At 41.4% G+C, this 22,538-nt stretch overlaps 1 protein-coding gene across 1 annotated transcript; it reads left to right on the plus strand.

The window, feature by feature from the left end:
• Window positions 1–1,264: 1,264 nt before the first annotated feature.
• On the plus strand, window positions 1,265–19,138 carry fhl5 (four and a half LIM domains 5). Its single transcript, XM_035800731.2, has 6 exons — window positions 1,265–1,406; window positions 1,572–1,743; window positions 3,187–3,361; window positions 7,249–7,418; window positions 13,383–13,569; window positions 18,446–19,138. Exons 2-6 carry the CDS (start codon window positions 1,585–1,587, stop codon window positions 18,595–18,597), a joined length of 843 nt encoding a protein of 280 aa, XP_035656624.1. The 5' UTR covers window positions 1,265–1,406; window positions 1,572–1,584; the 3' UTR covers window positions 18,598–19,138.
• Window positions 19,139–22,538: the final 3,400 nt, after the last annotated feature.

A 22,538-nucleotide genomic window follows, 5' to 3' on the forward strand; every position in this document is an offset into this window, starting at 1 on the left:
TATAGATGATATCGCCATAGTCAATAAACGGAATGAATGTTGACTAAATCATTTGGTTTCTGCACAACAACGAAAGACTGGACATGTTCCTATTGAGTGAGCCTATTTTCATTATTAACTCATCAACATGCTTTTTGAAAGATACACCACATGACCAAAAGTCATCTAACTTCTCATTCCAAAATCATGGGCATTAATATGGGGTTGGTACCCCATTTACTGCTTTAAAAGCCTCCACTCTTCTTTCCACTAGATGTTGGAGCATTGCTGCGGGGACTTGCTTCCATTCAACCACAAGAGCTTTAGTGACGTCTGGCACTGGGTGATTTGGTCTGATATACCACTGCTTTCAGCCAATCAGTATTCAGGGCTCGAACCACCCAGTTTATAAAGGGGTGGTTCGAGCCCTGAATGCTGATTGGCTGACAGCCGTGGTATATCAGACCTAATCACCCACTGGTATGACAAAACGTTACTTTTTAATGACCTTATTATGTTGGTAACCATTTTATAATAGCAATAAGGTACCTCAGGGGTTTGTGGTATATAGCCAATATACCACTGCTAAAGGCTGTATCCAGGCACCCCACGTTGCGTTGTGCTTAAGAACAGCCCTTAGCTGTGTTATATTGGCTATATACCACACCCAATCATGCCTTATTGCTTAAATAATGCACGCTCTAGAATGCCCTTCAAGCCAATCAGAAACGAGTATTCTACAGTGCCGTGGTATAAACCCCATTATAAACTGGGTGATTTGAGCCCTGAATGCTGATTTGCTCACAGCCGTGGTATATCAGACCGTATACCATGGGTATGACAAAATATGTATTTTTATTCCACATTACGTTGGTGACCAATTTTTTTACATTTATTTAACGGTCAATGTAAACTAAGGATTCAATTAAGCAATAAGGCACCTCGGGGGTTTTGGTATATGGCCAATACACGGCTAAGGGCAGTATCCAGGCATCATGCATAAGAACATAACCTTAGCCTTGATATATTGGCCATAAACCACATTCCCTCAGGATGTATTCCTTACTTTAGTCATCAGTTTTCATTGCTATTTTCAAAAACATGTAAACCATAAGATTCATATGAAACGTCTCATGTACAAACATGCATTCCCCATCCACAATATTCACATTTATAACCACAACTTTTTAACCAACATAAATGTATGCCAATTATGCTCAGCACAAACTCCCTTAAAAGGTGCAGAAGTGTGTAGTGGAACACTACGTTCTCCTCAGAGATTACTGGTAATAAGAGGGCTAGTATTTATAGATGTGCCTTTCAATGATGTGCCCACTTAATCCTGGTTTACCCTTCTCCATCCACACGCCTGGTCCTCACTCTGCAGCCCTCAATTCAGTCTCTCCTTGGAAGCAACATCATCAGAGGTAAATATATTTTTTTAAGTCATCACTTAGAATTCAGACGACATTGAAATATACGGAGAAGGACATTGGTTGGATCCTGATTGCAGGAAGGAAGTGTTTTTCCTCAGGATGCAAATAATATTTTGGCATTTTCTTGCTGTTAATTTCTTTGTCTTTGACCTGCAGGTAAAGAGCAAGCATGTCTACAGAGCGGTTTGACTGCCATTACTGCAAGGAGTCCTTGTTGGGAAATAAATATGTTATGAAGGAGGATACTCAGTACTGCACTAAGTGCTATGAGAACTTGTTCTCCAATTGCTGTGAAGTGTGCTCTCTGCCTATTGGGTGCAACTGTAAGGTAAGAATTCTGCACTGACCCCATATAATGCATATTTTCATGTGTATAGAGTATGATATACTGAGTATAGAAAACATTAGTAAAACCTGCTCATCTATGAGATGACCAGGTGATTCTAGGTGAAAGATATGATCCCTTATTGATGTCACTTGTTAAATCCACTCCAACCAGTGTAGATAACGGGTAGGAGACAGATTAACTAACTTGCCTAGTTAAATAAATAAAAATGAAACATTTTAAAGCCTTGAGACAATTGAAACATGGATTGTATGTGTGCCATTCAAAGGGTGAATGGGCAAGACAATATTTTTAAGTGCCTTTGAACAGTGTATGGTGGTAGGTGCTAGGCGCGCCAGTTTGTGTGAAGAACTGCAACATTGCTGAGTTTTTCACGTTCAACAGATTCCCATGTCTATCAAGAATGGGGGAGGTGGGGGGTGCAAGTCAATATTCGGAAGGTGTTCCTAGTGTTTGGTATACTCAGTGTACATAAGCACGTCAGCGAAACTGAAGTACACGATTGTTAGGTTTAAAGTGGCAGTCCAGTAAAAAATGTGATTTTCTGTTTTTGTAATGATATTTCCACACCATGAGGTCAAAATAACATTGAGTGTAAGTGGTTTTTGAAGAAAAAATAAACACCTGGAATTTCAGCCTGTTCAGGTGGGATGGAGTTTTTGGCCCAGAGCATGTCACAATCTGTTCTGGTTGTTCTGACCAATGACCATTCATATGTTATTTGCATATGTATCCTCCTACTTTGAAGGAGTAAGGGGGTAGGCTCTCTACAGCGTAGACTATCCTATCTGCCAATCAGGGCTATGTATGTAAATATGTATATTTACATTTCTATCAACACAACCACATGGTCAGACTGAGCATTTCCATAGCGAAAGGAGGCTCATGAAATAAGCACACAAATTGAAAACACTGCATTGGGGCTTTAAAACCTTTCCTAAGTGATGGTTTGAACCAGCAAAGTTGTGAAAAACATATTTCCAAGGTCTATATAGACATCTAATTAACTGAACTGCATCACTGTCTTAAAGCCACACTCCTTAAGTGCACATACCTTCAAACAAAGAATGGACTACCAACAAAAATTTGCATCCCATGACATTTTGACATGAATTATTGTTGTTCTCAAAGAATGACTTTCCATGGGAACAAAATGGCTTAAAAAAACATGGTTTTAAGCTATATATAATTTCTTCAGAAATTCGCCAATGACAACAAAAACCAACAATACCAACAACCAAACTTTTTTTGTGATGATGAGGTAAGACAGTTGATAAGGAACACAGTAATCTTAGTAAGGTACTATTTATAAATCATATTCTTTCAAATTCTTCAATCGAATCATTTAAATTGCTGTGGCAATAATAACCATCAATCCAATCAATCCATTACATGGTTAACACTGTCTGTATGTTTGTTTGATAGGATCTGTCCTATAAGGATTGCCACTGGCATGAGCAGTGCTTCAAGTGTGCCAAATGCAGCCGCCCTCTGGTAGAAAAGCCCTTTGCAGCTAAGGATGAACAACTTCTCTGCACAGAGTGTTACTCCCATGAGTACTCCTCCAAATGCTCCACCTGCAAGAAAACCATCATGCCAGGTGCTGTAGGACAACATTGATGATGATATTGATTATTCTAAAATATGTATTTTAGTTCACATTGTTCTTCCCTGAAAAATGCATGATATGATATGTCAATAACTACCACTACTGCTCAGTCCCTATTGGTGGAGGTGTTATATCTCTGCAGGACTACTACTGCATGTGCAGTACAGTGGCAGTTGCTGCCATTGAAGATTAGGAGGGATGATTTGATTTTTTATGAGAATGGCCTCATTTGTCATTTCTCCCAGTCCCTGATGCTGAAAAACATCTCCACAGCATAATGCTGCCACAACCATGCTTCACAGTAGGGATAGTGCCAAGTTTCCTCCAGACGTGACGCTGAAGGAGTTAAAGAGTTAAATCTTGGTTTTATCAGACCAGATAATCTTGTTTCTCATGGTCTGAGACTCTTTCGGTACCTTTTTGGCAAACTCTGTCTGGCCACTACCATAAAGGCCTAATTGGTGGAGTGCTACAGGGAAGGTTTTCCTTCTGGAAGGTTCTCCCATCTCCACAGAAGAACTAGAGCTCTGTCAGAGTGACCATCGGGTTCTTGGTTACCTCCTTGATTAACCAGTTTGACCGGGCGGCCAGCTCTAGGAAGAGTCGTGGTGGTTCCAAACTTCTTCCATTTAAGAATGATGAAATCAACTTTGTTCTTGGGGACTATCAATCCCTGCAGTAAGTTTTTGATACCCTTCCCCAGATCTGTGCTTTGACACAATCCTGTCTTGTCACTCTACTGACAATTCCTTTGACTTCATGGCTTGGTTTTTGGTCTGACATGCACTGTCAACTGTGGGACCTTACAGACAGGTGTGTGCCTTTCCAAATCATGTCCAATCAAATGAATTTACCACAGGTGGACTCCAATCAAGTTGTAGAAACATCTCAAGGATGATCAATGAAAATAGGATGCACCTGAGCTCAATTTCGAGTATCATAGCAAAGCATCTGAATACTTATGTAAAATAAGGTATTTCTGTCTTTGTTCGTAATACATTTGCAAAAGTCTGTACAAACCTGTTTTCACTTTGTCATTTTGTGGTATTGTGTGTAGATTGCTGAGAAAAAATGTTTTATTTAATCAATTTTACAATAAGGCTGTAACGTAACAAAAAGTGGAAAAAGTCAAGGGGTCTTAATACTTTCCGAAGGCACTATATTAACATTAGCTCTGTGTACATCCAAGGGCCGACCGTGCTGCCCTGTTCTGAGCCAATTGCATTTTTTCCTACATCCTTCAATATGTTTTGACCATGATAGTTTACAATCCAGGGTTACTCCAAATAGTTTAGCCATCTCAACTTGCTCAATTTCCACATTATTTATTACAAGATTTAGTTGAGGTTTAAGAATGATTTAGGAATGACTTGTCCTTTTAGTTTTTGAAATATTTAGGACTAACTTATTCCTTGCCTCCCATTATGAACTAACTAACTAAATCTTTGTTGTGTTGCAATCACTTCAGTCGCTGTAGTAGCTGATGTGTATTGTGTTGAGTCATCAGCATACATAGACACACTGGCTTTACACAAAGCCAGTGGCATGTCATTAGTAAAGATTGAAAAAAGTAAGTGGCCTAGACAGCTGCCTTGGGGAATTCCTGATTCCACCTGAATGATGTTGAAGAGGCTTCCTTTGAAGAATACCCTCTGTGTTCTGTTAGACATGTAATGCTTTATCCACAATATAGCAGGGGGTGTAAAACCATAACACATATGTTTTTCCACCAGCAGACTGATCGATAATGTCAAAAGCTGCACTGAAGTCTAACAAAACAGCCCCCACAATCTGTTGGATAGCCTTAAATAAATACCATTCCTCTCTCTTCAAAACTGTTTTTGAGTAGACAAAATTGCTAGCTGCATTAGCTGGCTAGGTAAGTGAAAGTGAAAAAAATATACGAAATATATGTTGCTCTCTCTCTCTCTCTCTCTCTCTCTCTCTCTCTCTCTCTCTCTCTCTCTCTGCTACTGCTTCTCCTTATTTTTTGAAGAAATTAATTTGTTCAAAAGTGTTAAACTATTGTCTTTCTTTATCTTTGAGTCAACTACTTACGCATTGCATTGCTAGCTAGCTGTAGCTTTCACTACCAGATTGCTGTGCTTTGATTGAGTGGACAACATACAGTATGAGTCAAAAGTTTGGACACAGCTACTCATTCAAGGGTTTATCTTTATTTGTAGTATTTTATACATTGTAGAATAATAGTGAAGACATCAACACTATGAAATAACACACATGGAATCATGTAGTAACCCAAAAAATGTTAAACAAATATACATCTATTTTAGATGTTAGATTTGTCAAAGTAGCCACCCTTTGCCTTTATGACAGCTTTGCACACTCTTGGTATTCTCTCAATCAGCTTCACCTGGAATGCTTTTCCAACAGTCCTGAAAGAGTTCCCACACATGCTGAGCGCTTGTTGGCTGCTTTTCCTTCTCTCTGCAGTCCAACTCATCCCAAGTCATCTCAATTGGGTTGAGGTCGGGTGATTGTGCAGGCCAGGCCATCTGATGCAGCCAGCCGTCACTCTCCTTCTTGGTCAAATATTCCTCACATAGCCTGTAGGTGTGTTGGGTCACTGTCCTGTTGAAAAAAATCAAAAATCGCAAATTTGGACTAATAGACCAAAGGACAGATTTCCACTGGTCTAATGTCCATTGCTCATATTTCTTGGCCCAAACAAGTCTCTTGACTTGACTTGATGTCCTTTAGTTTTTTTGCAGTACTTCAACCACGAAGGCCTGATTCACGCAGTCTCTTGAGAAACAGTTGATGTTGAGATGTGTCTGTTACTTGAACTCTGTAAAGCACTTATTTGGGCTGCAATTTTTGAGGCTGGTAACTCCAATGAATTTATGCTCTGCAGCTGAGATAACTCTGGGTCTTCCTTTCCTGTGTCTGTCCTCATGAGAGCCAGTTTCATCATAGCACTTGATGGTTTTTGCGACTGCATTTGCGGAAACTTTTAAAGTTCTGGAAATTCTCCCCATTGACTGACCTTCATGTCTTAAATTAATGATGGTCTATCAATTATCTTTGCTTATTTGAGCTGTTCTTGCCATAATATGGACTTGTTATTTTACCAAATAGGGCTATCTTCTGTATACCACCCTTACCTTGTCACAACACAACTGATTGGCTCAAACGCATTAAGAACAAAATAAATTCCAAAAATGAACTTTTAACAAGGCACATCCATTAATTGAAATGCATTCCAGGTGACTACCTCATGAAGCTGGTTGAGAGAATGCCAAGACTGTACAAAGCTGTCATCAAGGCAAAGGGTGGCTACTTTGAAGAATCTCAAATATAAAATATATTTTGATTTAATTAACACTTTTTTTGGTTACTACATGATTCCATATGTTTTATTTCATTGTGTTCATGTCTTCACTATTATTCTACAATGTAGAAAATACAAAAAATAAAGAAAAACCCTTGAATGAGTAAGTTTTCCAAACTTTTGACTGTTATTGTATGTCAGTTCATGCTGCAAGAGCTTTGATAGGTTGGAGGATGTTCTCTGGAAGTCATCATAATTACTGTGTAAGTCAGTTATTATGGGTGAGAACCATGAGCCTCCTAGGTTTTGTATTGAAGTTGTTATACTCAGAGGAGGATGCTACACCATGGTGCTACCCTACAGAGTGTTGTTGAGGCTACTGTAGACCTTAATTGAAAACCAAGTGTTTTTATCAGTTATTTGGTGATGTTAATATATTTCACATATTTTATCTAAAAATAATATTTCATGAAATTCTTTCAGTAGGATGGTCATCTCCTTTCTTTTCTGAGGTGCCTTGACTGGTGCAGTAGGTTTTCGTGTCTTGTTTCCATGTGCTGACTAAGCTGTCCTTCGCCTGTGTTAGGTTCCCGCAAAATGGAGTACAAGGGGAACAGCTGGCATGAGACCTGCTTCCTGTGCCATCGCTGCCAGCAACCAATAGGAACCAAGTCCTTCATCCCCAAAGACAACGGCTACTTCTGCGTGTCCTGTTTTGAGAAGCAATTTGCCTATCAGTGCTGTGCCTGTAAAAAAGTAAGAATCTTGCAGTCTCATGGTTTAGACTGTATGTTAAATAGTGACAGTTCTTTTACAGGTTTATATTTACACCATTACATAATATTTTAGGATGTAGACATAAGCAGCACTCTAGAAGAATGTGTAATTGTATGTGTTGTGTATGTCAAGACTCAACCCAATTTGTTTTCCATTAGTTCAGATTGAGAGCTCCAAAATGATATATCATACACTGTGATTGGAGTAAGCATGGCAAAGTTATGCTGTTTTAAAAGTTAATAAAAGGGTTATCTCACTTAGAAGACAAGTAGGAGAAAAATGCCCTTGAAAGATTTTGTTCAGTGCTAGAGACCCACACATGAGCATGGTTAACCCCTTCATTATCTCAGCCAATCATGGCTAGATAGGAAGGATCCTGTGATATGGAATAGGTTAGCTAGTTAGACAGCACACTGCAGCTCACTGCCACTACCACACTCCATTCCCCCAGGGTGCTGTTGCACTAAGGCCCCTAAACCTAATGAGTGCAGCAAAATCAGTAGGCTAGTTATTGGTCTTGTAACATGTGGGTGCTCTTCCGGGATACATTTTAAAGTTGCACTATTCAGAAATCGCTCCGCCATTTCCAGGTTGCTAAAACTCTAATAGTTCACTTAATTTCAGATTATGTGACAATATTATATAGTATAGTATAGAGAATCATTATTCCATCTAAACTGCTGTGAAATATATTTTCCGGGTCCAAAAATATTGTTGTTTCAGCTGTCTGAGGCTGGTGTACAAAACCGAAAGTAAAAGACGCAAAAACAAAACTGATGAACGGGAAACATAGAAATAGTGCACATAGAATAGATCTACCGCTTCTTAGACATGCTTTCAAGTAGAATGATAGATCTTTAACTCACATTTCTATGTGATTTTTTTCATGTAGTCAAAAATGTTGCATATTTCCATTTTAACATTTGGGTGCTCAATTGGGGCAGATTAAGTAATGGCGCCAGAGTTGAAGGCTGCCGTTTTACAGGCTCCTAACCAATTGTGCTAATCAACAAACATGGGGGCTCCTCAGAGGTACATGCCTAGTCCCCTCCTGTACTCCCTGTTCACCCATTCGTGGTGAAGCACGACTCCAAAACCATCATTCAATTTGCTGATGACACACCAGCGGTAGGCCTGATCACCGACAACGATGAGACAGCCTATAGGGAGGAGATCAGAACCCCTGGCAGCGTGGTGCCAGCACAACAACCTCTCCCTCAACGTGAGCAAGACAAAGGAGAAGATCTTGGACTGCAGGAAAAAGGAGGGCCGAACACGCTCCCATTCACATCGACTGGGCTGTAGTAGACCGGGTCGAGAGTTTCAAGTTCATTGGTGTCCACATCACAAACAAACTATCATGGTCCAAACACACCAAGACAGTTGTGAACGACAACACCTTCGTGAATGACAACACCCACTCAGGAGACTGAAAAGATTTGTCATTGGTCCACAGATCTCAAAAAGCTCTATGGTTGCATCATCGCCAGGTATGGCAACTTCTCAGGGCTACAGAGGGTAGTGTGTACAACCCAGTATATCACTGGGGCCGAAACTTCCTGCCATACAGGACCTATGTACTATGCAGTGTCAGAGAAAGGCCCCAGAAATGGTCAAATACCCAAGTCATAGACTGTACTCTCTGCTACCGCATGGTAAGCGGTACCGGAGCTTCCCGGCTGTGATTGGGAGTCCCATATTGCGGCGCACAATTGGTCCAGCATCATTCGGATTTGTCCGGTGTAGGTCATCATTGTAAATAAGAATTTGTTCTTAAATGCCTTGCCTAGTTAATTAAATAAAGGTTACATAAAAAAAAGTCTAGGTCCAAAAGGCTCCTTAAAAGCATCTAAACCCAAGCCATAAGACTGCTGAACAATTAATCAGATGGCCACCCGGACTATTTGCACCCCCTCGCTATTTATTATCTATGCATAGTCACTTCACCCCTACCTACATGTACAAATGAAATGACCTCGACTAACCTGTACCCCTGCACATTGACTTGGCACCAGTACCCCCTGTATATAGCCTCATTATTGTTATTTTATTGTGTTATTATTGTATTTTTTTTTACTTTAGTAAATTTAGTAAATATTTTCTTAACTCTATTTTCTTAAAACTGCATTGTTGGTTAAGGGCTTGTAAGTAAGCATTTCATCCGTTTAATTTGGCGCATGTGAGAAATAAAATTTGATTTGATCTTAGCAGTCTGGGTGGTTTTAAACTGGTATGGTTTGGTAGACTCATTGTTTATTTGCTAGGTGAGGTTTGCAGTAGCGCCAACCGGAGTTTCAGTTTGCAGGTTATCAAGATAGATTATGCTTTTTTGGTCAACAGAAATGTTTGGTGTGGACTTGCCCGCGAAGGTAGTCAAATGTTTGCAGATGGTAGTTGTTAGCTACTTTAGGGCAGATGAGACGTTTTACTCATGGGCCAGAACATTTTGTGTTGACTGTTTTACAGGATTAGATATACCAGTTTGGAGTCTGGAGAACTCTGTGGCAGATGCATTTGTGTTACCGCTAGGCTAGTGGCTAACTGTTGCTATGGTTTATAGCTTTGGTGAATTTTTTGTGATAGTGCTGGGCTAGTGGCTAACAGTAGCTTTTGTGCATGGTTTTTGCCTGGTTGGGGTGGTTATCTTTGGGGCTTGGAACGTGTGCATGTATTGGTTGGTTAGCAGCGAGCTGTAGTGGCTAATTGTGATTTTTGTCAGTCAGTTTAATAGGTTCTGTTTAGCGTATTGATTTTGATTACGGGGTGTTTGAGCCAGAAGGGACTTGCGCATATATTGAGGATAGTGGTTTTTTTTCAAGAGAGGGATCAGTTATGTCAGGTGACAAAAATGCCAGAGGTTGAAATAGAAGAGGAATTGAGCAAGTTAGAGGTGGCAGTGCTGTTATGGGAGATGTAGAGTGAGTGCTTGCCGGGGGTTCTGATGGATAGCAGTCAGGAGGAAGAATGTTGGAAATGGCTAGGCTAGAACAGGAGATAGCACTGTTGAAAAAGCAGATGAGTAGGGATGAATAGAGGGGAGAAAGTGTGTGTTACCTGTCAGTCAGTCTTGTTGCTAAACCAGTTTCCTCCAGTGATCAGGTTTGTGTAACCTCAGTGAAAAGTCAGGTGTGTCAAGGGGCTGTGTCTCTCAAGGAGAGTTTTTGAGGTATCCCCAGTTTGAAGTTATTTATGTTCAGAAGAGTGCTGATGGCAAATCCGACAGGGAAGAGATGATTTGTATGGGGAATTGGAGGAAACATTCTTTGCAAAACTAGACAGTGGTTACCCAGAAATATTTCTCCCTAGAGAGGAAGGTGAGTCTTTTGTGTCTCTAGCTGAGAACTTCTTGGCAGAGATATGTGATGTAGTGTACCCTATGCAGGTTGAGGACAAGGTTGATTTATGTGTCAATTTAGGGGGTACATTCTTGGCCAAAGTAGGGTAGGTTGTGGTTCCTCAGCAGGCTGACCATGAAGTTGTTTGTGTGTTACTTTAGCTGACACGTTTTTCTCTGAGCTATGGAAGGGAGGAGAGTCTTCTCAGTCAGGTTGTACAGTTAGTGAGAATTTGCTGGAAGACCCGGTCTAGGTTTTGCAGGGTGACGCAGCTGTGTGTTATGAGAATCAGGAGCGTGAAGAATTGAGTTTGGTGGAAAAGTCAGATCCACCAGTGTACTCACTTCCAGTTGGTTTTTCATCAAGTTTTCATAAATGTTCTACACAATACAGCAAACATAGACTCATTCTCTTCAAGACAACCTAGGGTATTTGGTTTGTTTGTATGACATCAAATAGATATTTATTATAATCCTCAACATCTCCTCTTTCAAAATACATCAAGTGCTCTTAATTTAAAGCTTTTCCCTCCCTCAGATAACAAAACATTTTAAAAAGTTGTCCAATTAGCAGGACGGATAGGACAACTTCTTATCGCGCATGGTGCTCAAGTTCAGAACTGCTGTCAGTAAAAACCCATACAGATCTATGAAGCTGAGACCCTGACCTCTGACGTAATGTATAGCATGTTACTGTACAGCCACTGCGTTCTAATTTAGGCAGTTATCAGTGTCCAAATCTGCCATTTTCAACCCGGGTACGTGTGTAAAGGGTTAAGGAAGTTTATGGAAAATACAAATTTTAGGAAGGAAAATAGATATTGGTGACTATGTGAGGTCTTTTCTTTTCTTGTTGGGGAAGGTGTTATGGAATAGGTTAGGTCATTTAGACAGCACACTACAGCTCACTACCATTACCACACTCCATTTCCCCAGGGGGCAGTAGCACCCAGGTACAAGTGCTGTGCTGGCACCAGCTGGCAAGCTGTTATGCTACTGATTTGGTTGTTGGCCATGAGGCTTTTTGTTTATGTTTGAATCTTTAGTTTGGGAATGCCTTTTTGTAGTTTTTCTTTTTGTATATATTTGTTTCCGTCACCATCTGAAAATAACAATCAATTTGGGCTCACCGACCCAAATGAGACGGAGCAAGGTAAGGTTGTGGTCTCCCTGGGCACATTTGCATTCAACACTGTCCTCAAACGCTGATTTCTCACATTAATGCACACATCAAATGAGGTTACAGACCATGTACTGTAGCTAGGCCTAAGACCCCGAGACCTAATGAGTGAAGCAAAATCAGTAGGCTAGTTATTGGTTTCATAACACCTGGATTTAATATTTGTATTCCTATTTATGGATCCCATTCAAGTTTGTAATTAGGGCACATGGAAGTTCACCTGTTAAATAAGGACTCTCATACGGCGGTGGTAGGCCTGATTACCGGCGACGATGAGTCAGCCTACAGGGAGGAGGTCAGTGACCTGACAATGTGGTGCAGGAGCAACAACCTCTCCCTCAATGTCAGCAAGACCAAGGAGCAGGTTGTGGACTACAGGAAACGGGCATGGCCCCATCCACATCAAAAGGGGGGGGGGGGTCAGCGGGGCAGGTAGACAGCTTCAGGTTCCTCTGTCCAAATCACTAAAGACTTAAAATGGTCCAAACATACACGCACAGTCGTGAAGAAGGCCTCTTCCCGCTCAGGAGGTTGAAAAAGTTTGGCATGGACCCTCAAACCTGAAAAGGTTCTACTGCTGTACCATGGAGACCATATTGATTGGCTGCATCACTGCTTGGTATGGCAATAGCACCGCCATTGATCACATGGCACGACAGAGGGTTGTGAGGACAGCCCAGTACATTACTGCGGCCGAGCTCCCTGCCATCCAGGACATCTATATCAGGACGAAGGCCTGGAAAATTGTCAAAGGCCCCAGCCACCCAAGCCATAGACTATTTTCTTTGCTGCTACATGGCAAGATGTACCGGTGCGTCAAGTCTGACACAAACAGGCTTTTGAACAGCTCCTATCCCTAAGCAATACGATTAAGAAATAATTAACATAATAGCTACACAGACCGTGTTTACCTTGTATCTTTATTTACCTTTTATTTCAGGATTTGCACTTGTCTTTATGCACACTCACATGGCCCTACACACTCATGCACACACTGTCACTCCAACACACTCAAAAATAATCACTCCATAATTTGCTCACTCACACATATTAAGCACATACATTTATACTGACGCTACACATCCACCCACACACTCACTCACAAGCAAGCTGATACTACTCTGTTTGTCTTATATCATGTTGCCTAGTCAACTTACCCTTATACATATCTACCTCCATCACTCCAGTATCCCTGCACATGTAAATCTGGTATTGGGACTGACTTTTTAAATATTTCCTGTATTTTGTATGCTTACTTAGTTTGTGTGTTTCATATTTTTTATTATTTTCTTTTTTTCTTTCTAGTAATACATTGTTATTGATTATTGCATTGTTTAACTCTACTTGTGCATGTGACATAACTTGAAACTAGGACTTGTGTCATCCGCCCCTGCTGTGCTGGCGTGTCATGTGTGTATATCTCCTTAAGGCCATTACGACCGGTGGGGTGACCTACAATGACAAACCCTGGCACCGTGAGTGTTTCCTGTGCATCGGCTGTAAGAAGCAGCTATCAGGACAGCGCTTCACCTCCAGAGAGAACTACCCCTACTGTCTGGACTGCTTTAGCAACCTCTATGCCAAGAAGTGTGTGGGTTGCACCAAACCCATCACCAGTGAGTCACTCTACGAATATTGTCATTCATTCTGTCACCCTTCATGCTACATTTTTTCTATTAATATTCTCTATTTATGCCATGCAATCACACATCACCTGTTGGTGTTTGTAACATCATATGTGGGCACTTTATTCTGCATAGTATGCTGTTTTCTTCTGGCACTAAGGAGGCGGTTAAGAGCATTGGGCCAGTAACCGAATGTTGACTGGTTCGAATCACTGAGCCGACAAGGTGAAAAATCTGTGGATGTGCCCTTGAGCAAGGCACATGTGCCCTTAAGACTCACAAAAGCAGGTCTTAGCGGTAACGCAGTTGATAATGTAATGGATTTTGAGAGCGAAACTCAGCCTATGCCTTTTGTGCCGGTGAATCTGGTATTTGGAACAAACTATTGGTTTCCTCCCTGTTTCATTTGATGAAAAAACAACCATAGCCTAACCTGGCTGGTTTAGCAGCATTGCACAGGTGCGTCTTTTAATCCTGGCCATTAGCCAAGTAGACTTTGAATAAAGGGGTTTTAAATGTTCTACTGAGATTGCTTTGAAATATGAGGTTTTTGCTATCATGCCTTTTCATTATTCACATACCTGCATACTTAATTACGCTATCCATCCCCAATTTCAGTGCCCCTCGTCTGAGTACCAACACCCGTTCTGCCAGTCACATTCTGTTAAAGGTCTCAAAAGCACACACATCTCTGGGTTACTCCTCTTTTCAGTTCGCTGCAGCTAGCGACTGGAAAGAGCTGCAAAAAACACTCAAACTGGACAGTTTTATCTCTTCATTCAAGACTCAGTCATGGACAGTTACAGACAGCTGTGGCTGCTTCGCGTGACGTATTGTTGTCACTACCTTTTTGCCCTTTGTGCTGTTGTCTATGCACAATAATGTTTGTATTTGTATTTTATATTTATTATGGATCCCCCAAGGCAGCAACTAATCTTCCTGGGGTCCAGACAAATGAAGGCATTTTATCAAATTTAAAAAAAACATTACAATAGATTCAGATTTCACCAAACACTGTGTGCCCTCAGGCCCCTACTCCACCACTACCACATATCTACAGTACTAAATCCAAGTGTATGTGTATGTATAGTGCATATGTTATCGTGTGTGTATGCATGTGTCTGTGCCTATGTTTGTGTTGCTTCACACTCCCGTTATTCCATGTGTTTTTAAAAATATTTTAAAAATATATTTTTCCAACTTGCATCAGTTAATGGATGTGGAATAGAGTTCCGTGTAGTCATGGCTCTATGTTTTCACTGTGCGCCTCCCATAGTCTGTTCTGGACTTGGGGACTGTGAAGAGACCTCTTGGGGTATGCATCGGTGTCCGAGAGCTCGGTACATTCAACATGTCAATACCTCTCATAAATACAAGTAGTGATGAAGTCAATCTCTGCTCCACATTCAGCCAGGAGAGAGTGACATGCATGTTATTAATATTAGCTCTCTGTGTACATCCAAGGGCCAGCAGTGATGCCCTGTTTTGAGCCAATTTCAATTTTGGCTCAGAACCGGGCAGCAAAAAATTATTTTTTTTGCGGCACCTGACCATACGACTGAACAGTAGTCAAGGTGTGACAAAACTAGGGCCTGTAGGACCTGCCTTGTTGATAGTGTTGTTAAGAAGGCAGACCATCGCTTTATTATGGATAAAATTCTCCTCATCTTAGCTACTACTGTATCAATATGTTTTGACCATGACAGTTTATAATCTAGCGTTATTCCCAGGAGTTTAGTCACCTCAACTTGCTCAATTTCCACATTATTTATTACAAGATTTAGTTGAGGTTTAGGGTTTAGTGAATGTTTTGTCCCAAATACAATGCTTTTAGTTTTAGAAATATTTAGGGCTAACTTATTCCTTGCCATCCACTCTGAAACTGACCGCAGCTCTTTGTTCAGTTGCTGTAGTAGCATCTGTATACATAGACACTGGCACTACTCAAAGTAAGTGTCATGTCGTTTGTAAAAATCTAAAAATCAAACAGTTACCCTCGGAATTCCTGATTCTACCTGGATTATGTTTGAGAGGATTCCATTAAAGAAGTGTTCTGTTAGACAAGCATTGTATCTGGTCAAACACATTTTTTCCCCAGAGGTTTACGAAGGGTTGGTAACAGGCTGATTAGTCGGCTATTTGAGCCAGAAAATGGGGCTTTACTATTCTTCGGTAGCGGAATGACTTTAGCTTCCCTCAAGGCCTGAGGGCACACATTTTCTAGTTGGCTTAAATTAAATATGTGGCAAATAGGAGTGGCAATATCGTCTGCTATTATCCTCAGTAATTTTCCATCCAGATTGTCAGACCCCGGTGGCTTGTCATTGTTGACAGACAACAATATTGTTTTCACCTCTTCCACACTGACTTTACGGAATTCGAAAGTACAATTATTGTCTCAACTGCTTTGGTCTTATATATTTGGATGTGTAGTGTCAGCGTTTGTTGCTGGCATGTCATCCCTAAGTTTGCTTATCTTGCCTTTGAAAAAGTAATTAAAGTAGTTGGCAATATCAGTGGGCTTCGTGTTGAATGAGCCATCTGATTCAATGAATGATGGAGCTGAGTTGGCTTTTTTCCACAAAATTACATTTAAGGTGCCCCAAAGCTTTTTTACTATCATTCTTTAAATAACTGATCTTCATTTCATTGTATAGTTTCTTTTTATTTAGCTTAGTCACATGATTTCTTAAGTTGCAGTATGTTTGCCAATCAGTTGGGCTGTCAGACTTATTGTGTCAAGTGCAGCTTCTGGTTGCTCCTCATTACACACCACAGACCAGTAAATATTCTTTACAAGAGAGGTTTGTACCATGTTTTGTGCTGCTACCATGTTGTTCTCCTGCCATGTTGTTGCTACCATGTTGTCATGTTGTGTTGCAATCCATGTTGTGTTGTCTTAAGTCTATCTTTATGTAGTGATGTGGTGTCTGCCTTGTCATGATGTGTGTTGTCCTATTTTTATTTTTTTAGCCCCGGTCCCCGCAAGAGGCCTTTTGGTAGGCCGTCATTATGAACGGACTTGCCTAGTTAAATAAAGGTAAAATAAAAATAAAACCAAAGACACATTCTTCCAGTATTTAGTCCTCCTAGAATGCCATATCAATAGAAATAAGTGGCCTTGCCTTGCAAAATAGCCTATCCATAAACATTTTAAATGCACAATTTGTCAAATCAAATGTGTTTAGCAGATGTACAAATCCAATTTTATTTGTCACATACACATGGATAGCAGATGGCAATGCGAGTGTAGCAAAATGCTTGTGCTTATAGTTCTGTTGTTGTCCTTGATGATCTTTTTGGCCTTCATGTGACATTGGGTGCTATAGGTGTCCTAGAAGGCAGGTAGTTTGCCCCCGGTGATGCGTTGGGAAATCTGGAGATGGTGTGGCGGGCGGTGCAGTTGCCATACCAAGTGGTGATACAGCCAGACAGGATGCTCTCGATTGTGCATCTGTAAAAGTTTGTGGGTTTTAGGTGCCAAGCCAAATTTCTTAAGCCTCCTGAGGTTGAACAGGCGATGTTGGGCCTTCACCACACTGTCTGTGTGAGTGGACCATTTCAGCTTGTCAGTGATGTGTACGCCGAGGAACTTGAAGCTTTTCACCGTCTCAACTGCGGTCCCTTCGAATCAGTGCCTTGAATTGAAACAATACGGCACATTCTAAAACACACACACACATGCTTATCTGCATACTTAATTTTGTTTGTTCAAGCATCCATCTCCGAAGGCAGGTTGACGTTTATTGGGATGAGTCTTGTTCTTGAGGCAGAACTGAGCGATTTCCGCTAAATGGGCATGCTGCAAATTCAATATTGGCTATATTGTAAAAATGAATGAAAACAGTGTGGTTAACATTAGCGTTAAGGTTAGAGTTAGGTTTAAAATAGAATTGCATGACTTTGTGGCTGTGCCAGTTCGTGACCACATGTCAGAGCTGTCTTCAGAACAAAATTCATGCTAAAAAACATGAACATGCTTTCCAAAGAGCGCCTTTCACCAGGTTACCAAAGACGCACTCTTTCAAACATATTACAATTATTTGGTCCTATAATTGAGTATCAAAAGTATGCCTAGGCTATATTTTGCTTATTGAGAACGTGCCCCACACATACAATAAAAAATATATATATTTTAGGAGAAGTGCGAAGGATAAAGACATGTAAGGCAATTACAACAATGTTGACTCCCAACACTCCAAACATAGAGGCTATTGGGGAAACACTGGCAGTTTTTTCTACTGCTGCTATTACTCGTTACTGTAGCCTATGCTATTTAATAAACTGTATTATCAATCCATAAAGGACTAGGAAGAGAATATTCCCTTCCCATAGCCGACTTGGAATTGATGACAACACAGACGGTCAATAAGCTGCAAAACTTGAGACAAACGCATGCAGTATTAAGACATGGAACACATTAACACCTTGTTTATTTATCAGCTCTTTCGCACCGTTGCCAGTTATTTCACTCATAATTAAGGCTGTGAAAATAACGATAGCACTACAGCCAGCGCTTAGATTTACCATTGCTTTGTTAAAATAGAGCCCTAGGTGTGTTACATGTGTGCCTGTGGAAGAATCTCAATCGCATACTCCTCACATCCTTATTTATTATTTTACCTTTTTATTTAAGTAGGTAAATCAGTTAAGAACACATTCTTATTTACAATGACAGCCTAGGAACAGTGGGTTAACTGCCTGTTCAGGGGCAGAACAAGAGATTTTTACCTTGTCAGCTAAGGGATTCGATCTACCTTTCGGTTACTGGCCCAACGCTCTAACCACTAGGCTACCTGCCGCCTTATGCCAAGTTAAAGGAGTATGCAACTGAGCTTCTACCCATATCTGCATCCTTGTGTGATAGGTCTGGCAGGAGCCAAGTACATCTCCTTTGAGGAGCGCCAGTGGCACAGCGAGTGTTTCACCTGTATGCAGTGCTCCGTGTCTCTAGTGGGCCGTGGCTTCCTCACCCAGCGTGACGACATCCTGTGCACCGACTGCGGCAGAGAGAAGTGACCTCACTGGGGAGATTGCAACCTTATGACCTTTTAACAATCCAGCACAGGTCACACCACACTCGAACCATACTACAACATATCTGAAACACCACACCAAAACCCCACCCAGCAGGAAGTGACCTCAGCAGATGGTCACTATATTGACCTTTATATCGTTCTATTGTTGTTTCAGTGTTGTGACGTTTGTGAGGAGAGGAGCCTTTGATGTACACCTGTAGCTTCCCCCTTCAAGAGTAGTAATAGAATCTTATGACAAGTTAAGTGTATGATTTACAGAATAATCTCACTTGTGATGATCTAAATGACAGGGATGTACTTGACATCAATTAATTTGTCTGCACATTAGTCTTTGCTGTTTGCATGTTTTATGTTTTCACCATTATTCAAATCAAAGTAATAGTAGTTTAAATAAGGTGACAATCTAAATTGAGAGGTTTATTTTTTGTTCAAATCTAAATTCAGACCTTGATTTATGAATGCATCTGTGATGTTAAATGAATAGCACCGCTTTGTCTTAATGAATAAAAGTAGTGTGGTTATATGTGTTTTGTCTGTTGTACTGAACACGTGGAGGGCTGTTTCTGGTATGACCATCTTAAACCAGAGAAATGTGTAGCAATAACGCCATCCAGAGGATGTAACTAATTGTCAGGTCACATACAGTGCACTATACCTGCAGGAAATTAGACACTACATATATAGAATGCATGTACATTGCACTATACTTGCAGGAAAATAGACACTGTACGTACATAGAAATGTATATAAAGTTATGTCACCTTATTTAAATGGCTGAAACACCTTTCAGATAAACTTTATATATCGGAGTAACACTAGTAACATATGGCCTGTTACATTTCTACAACATTCAGAATGTTGCGCCTTACTAAACATACCCCAGTTCATACGGTATATAATATAGTCACCTACTTTTTCCTGGACACATTGTCCTCCTAGGCTGAGAATAAGTGGTGTAAAATGCTGACAGACTTCCTCTCAGGATGGGAGTCACATGATGAGGTCAAACTACAGTGTTTCTAACACTCAGAGAAGGAAACTAACCACACGACCGAAATGGGGACAATTGATTCAAATAAATATGAATAGATATTCATCTACTGCAGCGCCAGCTGTGCCATCAGAGACTCTGGGTTCGATCCCAGGCTCTGTCGTAACCGGCCGCAACCGAGAGGTCCGTGGGGTGACACACAATTGGCTTAGCGTGGTTAGGGAGGGCTTGGCCGGTAGGGATGTCCTTGTCTCATCACGCACCAGCGACTCCTGTGGCGGGCCAGGCACAGTGCGTGCTAACCAAGGCTGCCAGGTGCACGGTGTTTCCTCCGACACATTGGTGTGGCTGGTTTCCGGGTTGGATGCGCGCTGTGTTAAGATGCAGTGCGTCTTGGTTGGGTTGTGTATCGGAGGACGCATGACTTTCAACCTTAGTCTCTCCTGAGCCCGTACAGGAGTTGTAGAGATGAAACAAGATGGTAGCTACTAAAAGACAGTTGGATACCATGAAATGGGGAGAAAAAGGGATTCAAAAAATATATATTAATCTAATCTGAATATATTTTCAAATTTCATGATAAATTTGTATAATTGTCTGTGTGACAACACTGTTAACACTTCACTGTTTTTGTTCAGTTGTAGATCATTGATTAAATACTTTTTGCTTTATTTTCTGTTTCAAGTATTCTAACTTTCCAGATATGGAGGAAAGCATCAGCATACACCAACAAATACAGTAGAAATTAGTTTAAAAGCCTTCACCTAAGTGCAAATATATGTAAAACCTACCACCCCTAAAGACAAATTGTTCACACAGAAACCCAATTCTGATATTTTTTTTCACAAATTGGTCTGTTGATCAATCAGATCAGAAAAAGATCTGATGTGAAAATATCAAAAGTGATTGGTCAAAACACAACCATTTAGGTCTAGATTCAATCAGATCAAGCATCAAGCGGCGATAGCCCACACCCACATAGCTGTTGTTTTGGTGGTATCAAATCAAATCAATCTAAATATATCTAAATCAAACTATGTCACATGCGCCGAATACAACAAGTGTAGACTTTACCGTGAAATGCTTACTTACAAGCAAGCCCTTAATCAACAGTACAGTTCAAGAAGAAGAAAATATTTACCAAGTAGGCTAAAATAAAAAGTAATAAATAAAAAGAAACACAATCAAAATAACAATAACGAGGCATATACAGGGGGCACCGGTACCGAGTCAGTGTGCAGGGGTACAGGCTAGTTGAGGTAATCTGTAGATGTAGGTGGGGCGAAGTGACTATGCATAGGGAACAAACAAACAGCGATGAGCAGCAGTGTACAAAATGTCCTGTGGCAATTTTTATGAATTGTTCAGCAGTCTAATGGCTTGTGTGTAGAAAAGGTTTATGATCCTTTTGGTAATAGACTTGACGCTCCGGCAACTCTTGCCGTGCGGTAGCAGAGAAAACAGTCTATGGGTGACTGGAGTCTCTAACAATGTTATGGGCTTTCCCCTGACACCGCCTGTTATATAGGTCCTGGATGGCAGGAAGCTTGGCCCCAGTGATGTACTGGGCCATTCACACTACCCTCTTTAGCACCTTAAGGACAGATGCCAAGCAGTTGCAATGCCAGGCGGTGATGCAGCCGGTCAGGATGCTCTCGATGGTGCAGCTGTAGAACCTTTTGAGGATCGGGGGGCCCATGCCAAATCTTTTCAGTCTCCTCTGGGGGGAAATGTTTTGTCGTGCCCTCTTCATGACTTTCTTGGTATGTTTGGACCATGATAGTTCTTTGGTGATGTGGACACCAAGGAACTTAATTCTCGACCGGCTCCACTACAGCCCCGTCAAAGTTAATGGGGGCCTGTTTGGCCCGCCTTTTCCTGTATTCCATGATCAGCTCCTTTGTCTTGCTCACATTGAGGGAGAGGTTGTTGTCCTGGCACCACACTGCAAGTTCTCTGACCTCCTCCCTATAGGCCGTCTCATCGTTGTCGGTGATCAGGCCTACCACTGTTGTGTCATCAGCAAACTTAATGATGGTGTTGGAGTCATGTTAGGCCACGCAGTCGTGGGTGAACCAGGAGGGGACTAAGTAGAAATCCCTGAGGGGCCCCAGTGTTAAGGATCACCGTGGCAGACAAGTTGTTGCCTACTCTTACCACCAGGAGCAGGCCCATCAGGAAGTCCAGGATCCAGTTGCAGAGGGAGGTGTTTGGTCCCAGAGTCCTTAGCTTAGTGATGAGCTTCTTGGGCACTGTGGTGTTGAAAACTGAGCTGTAGTCGATGAACAGCATTCTCACATAGGTGTTCCTTTTGTCCAGCTCAGAAAGGGCAGTGTGGAGTGCGATTGGGATTGCGTCATCTGTGGATCTGTTTGGGTGGTATGCGAACTGGAGTGGTTTTAGGGTGGCCGGGAGGATGCTGTTGATGTGAGCCTTTCAAAGCACTTCATGGCTACCGACGTGAGTGCCACGGGGCAGTAATCATTTAGGCAGGTTTCCTTCGCTTCCTTGGGCACAGGGACTATGGTGGTCTGCTTGAAACATGTAGGTATTACAGACTCAGTCAGGGAGAAGTTGAAAATTGACAGTTGGTCCGCACATGCTTTGAGTACAGGTAATTCGTCTGGCCCAGCGGCTTTGTGAACGTTGACCTGTTTAAAGGTTTTGTTCACATCGGCTACCGGTGTATGCTTCAGCGTCGCTTGCCTCGAAGCGAGCATAAAAGGCATTTAGCTCATCTGGTAGGCTCTCGTCACTGGGCAGCTCGCGTCTGGGTTTCCCTTTGTAGTAGTTTTCAAGCCATGTCACATCCGATGAGGGTCAGAGCTAGTAGTAGGATTCAAACATAATCCGGTATTGATGCTTTGCTTGTTTGATGGTTCGTCTGAGGGCATAGCGGGATTTCTTATAAGCGTCCGGATTAGTCTCCC

The sequence above is a fragment of the Oncorhynchus keta genome, chromosome 2 (genome assembly GCF_023373465.1).
Source record: "Oncorhynchus keta strain PuntledgeMale-10-30-2019 chromosome 2, Oket_V2, whole genome shotgun sequence".
NCBI classification, from domain to species: domain Eukaryota; kingdom Metazoa; phylum Chordata; class Actinopteri; order Salmoniformes; family Salmonidae; genus Oncorhynchus; species Oncorhynchus keta.